Source organism: Mustela putorius, unplaced genomic scaffold (assembly GCF_011764305.1).
Source record: "Mustela putorius furo isolate JIRA1106 unplaced genomic scaffold, ASM1176430v1.1 tig00003853_pilon_pilon_pilon, whole genome shotgun sequence".
NCBI classification, from domain to species: Eukaryota; Metazoa; Chordata; class Mammalia; order Carnivora; family Mustelidae; genus Mustela; species Mustela putorius.
This window is the reverse complement of record NW_025422005.1, coordinates 80,499,358-80,510,419: the sequence shown is the minus strand read 5'-3', so window position 1 is coordinate 80,510,419 and position 11,062 is coordinate 80,499,358. Positions and strand designations below refer to the sequence as shown.

General features: G+C 36.8%; 1 protein-coding gene across 6 annotated transcripts in view; it reads right to left on the bottom strand.

Annotated features, from left to right (window-relative positions):
* Positions 1-4,716: 4,716 nt before the first annotated feature.
* The window catches only part of TLCD4 (TLC domain containing 4), a 106,652-nt gene continuing 100,306 nt past the window's right edge, over positions 4,717-11,062 (bottom strand). For all 6 annotated transcript variants that reach the window (XM_004752550.3, XM_045064887.1, XM_004752548.3 and 3 more), the window contains one exon: positions 4,717-10,304. In XM_004752550.3, the coding sequence (XP_004752607.1) occupies positions 9,986-10,304 (319 nt within the window). In that variant the 3' untranslated portion in view covers positions 4,717-9,985. The remainder of the gene's footprint in view (positions 10,305-11,062) is intronic.

The window sequence follows — 11,062 nt, the reverse complement described above, 5'->3', positions numbered from 1 at the left end:
CTCCTCACCTTACAGATGGAAAAAAAAAAAATGCCAAGAAGGTGAAAACACTTCCCTAAACTAATCACTAGTAGGTGGTGAGCTGGAACTGAAATCAAGGTTTTCAGATTCCCAGATGAAGTCTTTCCACCATGTTACTCAAAATAACAAAGTCTGTGCAGAAGCCTGAGGAGGGCTGAGCTCCCACTACTTGCCCCAGCCAGTGGAGGTGGCTATACTAATTTTTTTGAGTGAAAACATAACAGCTTGGCTATGGCCACAGAAGCTTCTCCAGGACACAAAGGTCTGGGATCTAGGCTCAGTCAAGAATGAATTTATTTATCCTGGTTGTTCCAGGAACTCACTTGGCAATCTAGCCAGTGCTTAATAAATATTAACATGATTTGGGGCGCCCAGGTGGCTCAGTTGGCTAAGCATGTGACTCTTGATTTTGGCTCAGATCATGATCTCAGGGTCATGAGATTCGAGCCCTCCATGAGGCTCCACACTCAGCATGGAATCTGCTTTTCCCTCTTCCTCTGCCCCCCCGCCCTGCTCTATCACATAAATAAATAAATAAAATCTTTAGAAATATATATATATATATATATATATATTAACATGATTTAATATTCTTCTCAACTCTACCTGAATGTGTTTTTTGTTTTGTTTTGTTTATATGGAGAAGAATCAATTCTCTTAATATGTGTCTTGAGGATAAAGTAGGTGACAGATCTGTGAAAGGCAAGGGCCTCCAGGCTTGAGGCATAGCAAGTATAAGGGCATGCAGCTTGGATGCAGCATCCATCTGCTGAATGTTGGATGGATAGGATGGGGTAAAATCACTGAGAATTTTAAATCTGGTTGATGGAGTTTAGACTTGGGAGTAGAGTATTCTATTCAGAATGTTCATAAATTCTGAGCGGGGCTGTGACACATTTAGGATGTGTTTGAAAATGAGTCAGGCAGTAATGTGTGTGACAGATGGGCAGGGAGAGACTATGAAGTGGGAAAGGCCTATTAGGAGACTGTATGGCAGTTGAAGAAGGAACGTTTTAGAGTGCTTCTCCATGTCACCTTTCTAGCAATTCAGACACAGAAACTGGAGACCTAACACATTCGTGGCAGCCTGGCTGCACCTGCTCCAGGTTACACAGGCTTCTGCTCCCTGCTTTGAACTTTGCCCCCCTCAACCCCCACCATCCAATGACCACCTCACCTTGGCAGTCAAACCACCACCACCCGCCCCCGATGCAAGGCTGCAGTTTTCTCCGTCTGCAGCAGTCTCCAACTACTAGACCTGCAGCCAGACTCCCCAGATGCCCTTCTGTGGGCATCATCTCTAGACTTTGCCTGAGATCTCTGACTAGAGAAGGCTGGGCTGACACCATGGGCAGCACTGTGTCATGAGGACAGAGAGCAGATCTGAAAGGGCTGTGGGGAAACCATGGGTCAGTGACAGGAACCTGGAATACACAGATGCAAGAGGTCAAGGCAAGACCATGGTTCAGAAATGAGAAAAACCGATGGAAGCTACAACCATGAGGCACTTTGAGAGAGACTTTTCCTTTCCCCAAGAATGAATTCTTCACATGGCCATTATGTTAAAAGTCTACCACAGGCTCCACTCTGCTTTCCTAACTACTGTACCTTAACCTTTCCTCATTTATAGAATGCCTGAAACCCTGACTTCCCTCTTTCCTCTTGTCTACAGTAGCCCCTTAAGAGCTACCACCATTCTCCAACCTCCCATTGAGTCCTCTGCTCCCCATGTTCTGACATCACATCTAGTGGCATCTGTCACCTCTCAGTTCCACAGTATTATTCGTGAGTTACATTCGGTTTTCTAAATCCTTCTGGTTCTCTCTTTGCAATATTTAGCAGATCTGGCCCTTGTGTTTTTCCTCCTTGTCCAAGGCCATGCATCACTTTTTAACCACTGCAGTTGCTTGACCAATTTCTCCATCCCTAGCCTATTTCCGTACTCCCATTCACCTGACACTGAGAATCTCCCTCAGATGCCAGTCCAATCATATTACTAAGCCATGAAGCTACACTTGCTGCTCCATTCTAATTGCTGTGTTTCAAGTTAAAGCTCTTACTCATAGGTTGGAAGAGTTGTAAGGAATGTTGGAGATAACAAAACTAAGACTCACAGAGATTAGGATACGTCTTCACAGGTACTTTGGACTCTTGGCCACTCTACTCTCTGCAAATTGCTCTTTTCTAATTTACAATTCAAACAAAATCCTACCCCCTTGTGCCACTTCCATTCATTCATCCTTTTTGTCCACAGCACGGAATACTTTTATTTATTTTTTAAGGATTTTTTAAAAATTTTATTTGACAGAGAGCACAAGCAGAGGAAACAGCAGATAGAGGAAGAAGCAGGCCCCCTGATGAGCAAGGAGCCTGATGCGGATTCCGGACTCCATCCCAGACCCCTGGGCTCATGACGTGAGCCAAAGGCAGACGCTTAACGACTGAGCCAGGCAGGCACCCCCACAGCATACTTTTAAAACTGCTCACTTCATCTGCTAAAACCTCTCATGATAAGCCTGACAACACAGATTATTCCACAAAACTTAACTGTTGGGCCTAGATGGTTGTTTTTTGTTTGTTTGTTTGTTTAACTATAACAGACCAAGAATTGGGATATTCCACAGACTCAAGCTGCCCGCTAGAATCACTGCTCCGTGGGGGTGCCCCCTCATTCCTGCCTGTATGGAGGCATCTGTCAGCACTGGGTGAAAACACTGCCACGAGAGACAAATGACAGATCTGTCATACCATTACCTGCATATATACACATACATATATAAAGACAATTCCATACGATTTCACTCAAATGTGGCATTTAAGAAACAAAACAAATGGTTACTGGAGGGGAGGGGGGGTGGGATGGGATAAATGTGATGGGGATTAAGCTCATCACTTAGGATGAGCCCTGGGTGTTGTATGTAAGTGATGAATCACCAAATTCTAACCAGAAACCAGTATTGCACTGCATGTTAACTAACTGGAATTTAAACAAAAAGTGAAGAAAAAAGGCATATATAATGAATGTTTACATTGCATTTTATAAATTCTTATAATGGTACAGGAATTTCATTACATTATTTTTGGTAAGTTCATGTCACCCAAAATGCAACGTTTACATATGTAGCATTTTCTTTGTTTTTTTTTTTCCTCTGTGATTTTTATTCTTTTCTTACTTTGTTTTATCTTTCCTTTTCTGCGCCATCCCAAATTTCTATCTATCCTGGAACTTTATCCATAGAAATGCAGCCCATCATCCATATTGCCCTTTGTTTCTCCCTGTAAGTCCCCTTCTTAGAAAGTTCTGCTCAAGTAATTTCTCAAATGGTATAATCAAAAATTTGTTGAGATGACAAGACTAGATGTGGCGGAATTTAGCTGAGGGTAGATGAAAAGAGGAAGAGGCTTTTTAGCCAATGCAGAGTCAAGCTCCAAGCCTAGGAGCACTGTGCCATAAGCAACAATGAGCTACTCAAGCAGATGTGTTGTGCATATAGGCCTTATTTGAAGAGTCCAACTTGTGAGAAGCATCTAGGAACAGATGATAAGTTACTACAATGGGGAAAATTGCAAATCTGCCAACTTGCTTATTTTGTGCATGTTTAAGTACCATCGACAGGGAGAGAATGAAATCACTTAACTTTGGTAAAGACTAGGAAATAAAGGGTAGCTCATCTTTGAGACAGCCTGAGGTGTAAGAGAGAACACCCATTTACACTTGCTTAGAGGGGTTCTGAATCCTTGTAATTTTACCTGTGGCCTCTCTCCACGAACAGCTGTGGCTGCTATTTTAATTTTGAAATTCAGCTGTTCCTTTGCCAGTCTTGACACAACATTTTAGGCATGTTCTGAAGCATGACTCATGATACGCCTGTAAAGGCCAAATCACTTCAGTATTCTAGGCAATTAGCTCTCTGCTTCCGATCCACTGGATATTCTCGGACCAAGATGCAAGATGAAGACCACGGACAATTTAAGAAGGGAAGAATTCCAACCAAGACATTAGGCAAAAAACATTCAAGACCATATGAGAGGTCTAAAGGACACGGGGAAGCAGATTAAAAACATAACTGCCGAAGTCTTACTTAATCTAAAAGAGTGTATTGATTAGATAGCACCATCCCTCCCATCAACAAGCATGACTACAGTATTTGCTATGCCTCCTGGTTTGTTACATGGCAGGGACCCCAAGGACAAAAGGGAGGAAAGAGGGTAAACAAACTCTATAAACATCTTGAAGAATAAATACTAGCTTTTGGATTCAAATGCTAGGAGAGATGACTTGAGGAAAGTAATTTTTATCATCTATTCATTAATTGTGGTTATAGTGTACACTTTGCAGACTCAAACTTTTGCACGAAATGATTGTGATTTTATTTTATTTTTTTTTTTCACAAAATACAAAGCTTTGTACCACATTAGTGTTCTAACACAGGAAAATCTCAAGATTTTCATTGGGAGGAGGGATATTTTTATACATATAGGACTGACTTTATACATATTCTTAAAATTAATATTAAATAAAATGTCAGGACAAAGGAATGCCAACCTTGTAGAACATGCAGATTATTGCTTAGAACTTGCATATACTTTAAACTGACACACATACAAAGAATACAGACATTTTTAAATTTTAAGGGAATTACCTAGAGATATTCATTAATCCCATTCAAATTAAGCACAACCAGAGACCAAGAATACTAAATTGCTATTTTAATTGCTGATAAATCTGAATAACACTGATTTATAAATTACCAAGTCCCACATTTTATAAATAAGACAAAGTTCTTCATTCAGCCTTACAGAAATAAATTAGGAGATGTTTTCTCAAAATGTTAAATGTATTTTGAAAGACTTCCAAAATCTTTATAACAATTAAATAGTAAGGTTGTATATTCCCAGAAAAAAAATGTGTATATCACTAGAGCTATCACATTTGCTGCAATTTTCAAGCGGCTTTTTCAAATGAAATCTATGTCTAAAAGTTATTACAAATTCTAATAATTACCAAAAAAAACCTTATAACGCATCCTAGTTACAAGTTAGTAACAAGAGTATTATCTATGCAAAAATTCCTTAAGTAAAAAACAGACATAATTATAATCGAAGCAAACCAAGCAAGAAACAGAAAAATATATAGCATATTTTAGGCTTCATTAATCAAGAAGTAGCAAATATCTAATGCATACTTAATTACAGAGTTATGTAAAGACAGAAAGAAAAAAAATATACAGATGATGATTAACGAGTTTTCAGCCAGAGGTATTATATCTTTAAGATTTAGAAATACTTCTCATTGTTTTTGGTCTTAAATATAGGGCCTGATACCGAAACTGTCTAGTTTGCTGTAGACATTTTCAGTGCATACAAATGGTTTATGGTGTAACCAACAAGGGAGCCAGTGTAAACATTTTCAATGCAAACAAACCAATCTTTAGCAGCTAGCCTTCAGTTCTCCATTGCTATCCAAAATATCTTCAAATAAAGGTACAACTTACTACCAAGGCTGGTAGGGGCAGTTTGAGGTCTGGGCTAGAAAGGAATAGGGCTCAAGTCCTTGGGTATTACATTCGTAAAACATGCTGAGTAATCCACTTGCTGATAAGTTAAAAGAAACATGACCATAACTAAACCAGCTCAATTAAAGAGCAGGACTCAGGAATGCTGCCACAGACCAGCAGCCCCTCCTCCTAACAGCCTCGTAACAGAGCTACGTCCATTTGTTCTGCTGCCAAGGGGACTAAGAAAGAACATTTAGATAATTTACAGGCCTACAATGAATCCCTCAGTGAAACACATATACAGCTCTTACTGCTAAGCCAGTTTAAGAAAAAGACTACAGATGTTTCTCAATAAAACCAGACCCTTATTAGCCTTGTTTCATCTCATAACAAGTATTATTAAATACTAAATAGCTTCCGATAGCCTCTTAGCAATTATGGTTTGCTGAACTCTACTTAAACTTACTGCAGTGCTTCCCCCCCACCCCCACCAATGGAAGAACATACTTGAAAACTCTGAAGTTTGCCACAATGGACCAGAAAGCTTATGGGTATGGGGAAGCCTCAAAAGAAGATCTTGAAAGGTGCTGACACAAGGGATGGAGGTGCTGGTAAAATCTTAAGGGTGTTAGGAGGACAAGTTAGAAGGGCTGGAAGGATTCAGAGAAAAACTTGTAGGTGAGTGGGGGGCATCATGCCTTTTAAGGGAAAATCAGTCGTGGCGTCTCCAACTCCAGGTGCTGCTGGCTTCTCACTGTTCTCACACAGACCCCCATGTACTTCTTGTGAAAAATCCCTTGCAGGAGCTTTAGTGTGCCTGTGGTCAACCAAGCTGTGGTTAAGGCTGGGTGGTTTGTGTGTGTGCCCAAGGTTTCTAGACACAGGAGGGGTCTCGCTGCTGTGCTGGATAGTACCTAGGGAGAAACACTGTGCCACATTTCTGACAAAATTGTAGGAGTTTGCTTCTTCTGGAACCCAAGACACACAAACACATAGTGCTCCATGAAGTATAACTGATGAGGCCAACAATGACAAGGATTTCTCAATTTTCAAGCGACAGACTCAACCACTGAAAGCCAATTTGTATGTTTATTTCCATATTGAAGTTAAGAGTAACCTAGAAACTGAAATTTATTCAAACATTTATTTTAATAGTGCCTTTCGGGACATGTTTATTTCCCTTAAAAATGAAAGAGAACAGATATGAGTATGACAACGCTTTCCCCTTGATATCTCCACAACAAGACTGTTTCTAACGCATGATGACAAATGGTGTAACCAACCATAAAACTGGCCCTTCACGTCCATGAAGAACTGTTCTCCAAACACCCAATGCACCTCACAGAAAGTGTACAATCTAAAAACTCACACCTCCACAAAAAGTTGAGTCAAACAGATTAAAACTTAGAAAAGAATTTGATTCAAACAACTATAAATGAGGCAGTTTTTAAAACCAGACCTTTACAATCGTACTGGGGCATCCACGGTATATCAGTCACCCTCAGGAATGGTGAAGACATTATTATTTCTCTAAACATAGCACTAACCCATGAAACAACAAAACTAAACAGCTGGAATAAAAATTGCGTCTTAACCTACTGTAAGGTATCAAGACACAACTTACGCAGGAGTTAATTTTTTTGCACTCATATATGACTTCATTTTGAATTTTAAATAAATGCAAACAATACTCACTAGAAGGATTTCAGAGACAAGAATGCAAATTCTACAAATTCAAGCTCATAATTTTTAAATTTTCCCAAACAAAATATCAGATGCAGAATCCATGATCTTGCATGCTATTTAGTTGATTTTCATTCACTTTCAAAATTTTGTAAGAATTGTTATTTTTAAGCCTACTACACATTCAAAGAACATCTTTATAGTTATAGGTTGTCACTAATCTTTTTCTATAAAAATAGAGCTGCTTAAAAATTTATACCAATTTGCTTTTATTTGCTACAAATATTTTAATAGTTGTTAAATTCAGAATGCCTAATAGAATCATTTAAATTAATCTGTGTAGTCAAAATACTTGATATGTAAAATGTCTAGCAAAAGTTTGTCATTTAATAAATGAAAAATTCATCGTTTAATAAATGACATGTTCTGTCTTTAACTCCTTGTATCTTAGGTAGGTGGATACAATCACAGAACAGTGAAGTATAGCTCCTATAAAGATATGACTTAAAGTAGTATGGCAGTTGATAGTGTCTTTTCCATTTCATGCGTGTTGTACAAGGAAATATGTAGCTTCTACTTTTGGATATTGAATGTGGACGTTGAATTAGCTGTGATGCAGTCAGCATAAAATAAGAATTGCTGACTAAGGGGATAATGAACTTTAGTTCAAAACACTGATATTTTAAACACTTGTTTTGTGAGCAACTATACTAATGAAAAGTGCTATCAGTGAAAGTAAAAATAAAGTTTTAAGCATGAAATAGCAACTATAAAAACTGAAACTGCTATATGGAAACTCACTGATGAGTGAGTTTTATATTACGATACATTGCAATATATTGCTTTATATTGTCTTCATTTTGATGGTGGGTTTAAAATCTGTGTTCAGAAACTATAGAAATATCCCAAGAGTCAAAAATATTTATTTCAAGTTTTGTTTCTTTTTAAAGGAATTTCCAAAATAGTTTTCTAATATAAATGTTTTCCTTTTAAAAATCCAGTTTTCTTGCAAAAGAGCAAGAAAAGAGCAAGATAAAACCATGTGCTTTCCTACCCCCCTAAACAACCAATATGCACTTAAGTGCCTATGATGTCAAAGGTACTAAATTTGGTAACAAATTATCAATGTAATATTAGTAGCTTTAAAAACAAATACCTATACTTTACTTTAATTAAGTCTTTCAAAAATAAGTGTACCTACTATAAACCAATCAGTCTGATTTTCTCACCGAGTTATTGACTGAGATTTCAATTACCTTCTTTAAATGTTCTAAAACTTATCAGGCTCTCTCTACATTAGACAGCCAAATCAAATCAAATCAAATCAAAGTCTGATCTATTCAGCCAGCCTCCCTTCACCATCATAACATGGACAGTGAAAGTGAATCATTCTCCTGTCAGCTGAGAAACTGAGTGGATTAGATCTTTTGGTTTGGGTTCAATTAAACTCAGGCAGCCATCACTGATTAAATTTCTTTCTTTCTTAGGTAAGAACAATCATTAAAATCAAGTACTTGAGAAAAATAAATAAAGGCAGTAATAGCTAATATATGATTCTATATTTGGGTTGTAAGAATCAAAGAAAAAGCAAACATATACTTACACACACACAAAAAAAAAAAAAAAAAAAAAACCCAAAACCAAAAAACCAGAGTCACCAGCCATTGATCATCACATGAGACAAGGATATTAATGATCGGAATAGTTGGATTAAATTATCTATTTTTTTCCTGTCCTTTAGGAAAGACAGAAATTCAAAGCACTCAAAATGTTGGTTAAGCAAGCATGGATGTAAACTGTGAGTAAAAATGTGAATACTGACTTTTTGGAGTTTTGGTCTCCTTAAGAAGAGGCCTATGTCATGTTAGGAGCATGACAAATATACATTGGATAACACTTTGGTACTGATGATGTTGGGTTCTGAACTTAGGGAAGGTTTTACAAGTAGAAATAATATATTTTTCACAGAAAAAGTGCAAGGGAAACAGAGACAGCAGTGTTAAAGCTTTTTTCTTAATGATTCCTCCTATTAGCCTAAATAGTCATACATAACATGCATTTTTAGAAAGAGGAATTTGTCCCTTAAGGAGCTCTGTTAAGATCTGTCTTAAGACTTACTACAAATTTAAAAAGCAGTATTTTGATAAAATGTTAAAAATAGAAATAATAAAGTGACATCTGAAATATTTAAAAATTAAAGAAGTTTTTTCATGATTGAACTAATATTCCCAAAGTAAGCAAAATATTTCATCACTCATAAACGACAGCATATCTAAACAAAAAATATATCATTTCTAACAGCCGAAGAAAACATTTCAACAATTTAGAAATTAAGCTCTAAATGGGTATTGACAGCCACAGTGGGAAATGAGTGCAGTACAACAAAAGGTTGAGAGCTATTTACACATATAAAAGCAGTTCCCATCTTTCAGCAAAATTGATGACATAAGACCAAGTGCACCCAATAAGCACAGTTGTCTTTTCACAGAGAAAAATACCAATGCAGGTTAACAGATTTCTGAAAAGATTCACCATTATATGTATAATTTTTTATTTAAATCTTTAAGATTTTATCCATGCTTACAATGCAGAAGAAAATCAGAAAAGAAATCTTGGAATAAAAACTAAGTTTTAGTTTCTCTTTTCTAAAGATTAAAAAAAAGAGCACTGAAACCCTCGTTAACAAATATAATTAATAAGAAGTACTAGAACATGCCAAGAATTCATCCTATCAGTAGATATAATGTGGGTAGTAAGGAAGTTTGCTTATCAGTAGCCCACTTTTAGTCAAGTTTTCCATTCTGCAGACTACTTTTGGCTTTCTCTTGTCTGATGAGAGAGATGACTTTGATGCAACCCTTTGTAATTTTGATCATCCACATGACATTCATCACATCCAAAACAACACAAGTAGAGATCCAGGAACATTGGATTAAAAATCCAAGCCTTATGTAGGCTTCTGTTCCTAACAAGGAATATATGTAACTATAAAAAGGAGGTATTGGGACAATCCGTACGATGAAGAACACCACTGTCATGAGTATTCCATTGATGACGTTAGCCTTGGAAAACTTAGGATACTTCAGAGCTTCAAAGAACCACCTGGAAAAAATTTTCAAAAGCATCACATTTACTCTGCATCTCCAAAGATTAACTTTTTAAATTTACTTTTTAGTTTTTAAAATTCAGTGAACATCCTCCTAAGATCTATATAGAGAGGCAAAGGGCCTAGAATAGCCAACACAATTCTGAAAAGGAAGAAAGTTGGCAGACTTGTACTACCCACTTCAAGACTGACTTACTATATAAAGCTACAGTATTCAAGACAGCATAGCATTGGTAAAAGAACAAATAGATCAACAGTGTTAGCCCAGAAATAGACCTACACAAATTTACTCAACTGATTTTTGACTACAGTATAAAGGTAATTTAATGGAGAAGGAATAGTTTTTCCAACAAACAACTGGAACAATTAGATATTCATATGCAGAAAAATGAATGTAGGCAGAGACATCACATTTTACACAAAAATTAACTCAAAAGGAGTCACAGCCTTAAACATAAGATGAAAAACTATGAAACTTCTAGAAGAAAACATAGGGGAAAATCTGTATGATCTTGGGTTTGGTAATTGTACTTTAGATATAACACCAAAAGCAAAATCACAGAAAAACATATTGTTACAAAAAGTACTCTTAGTAAAATTAAAAACTTGCTCTGTGAAAGGCACTGTTAAAACAGAATAAAAAGACATCGATGCACTGGGAGAAAATATTTACAAAATACATACAGCATAAAGTACTTGTATCCAAAATATAAAAAGAAGTCTTAAAGCTCAATAATAAGGCAACAACCAAATT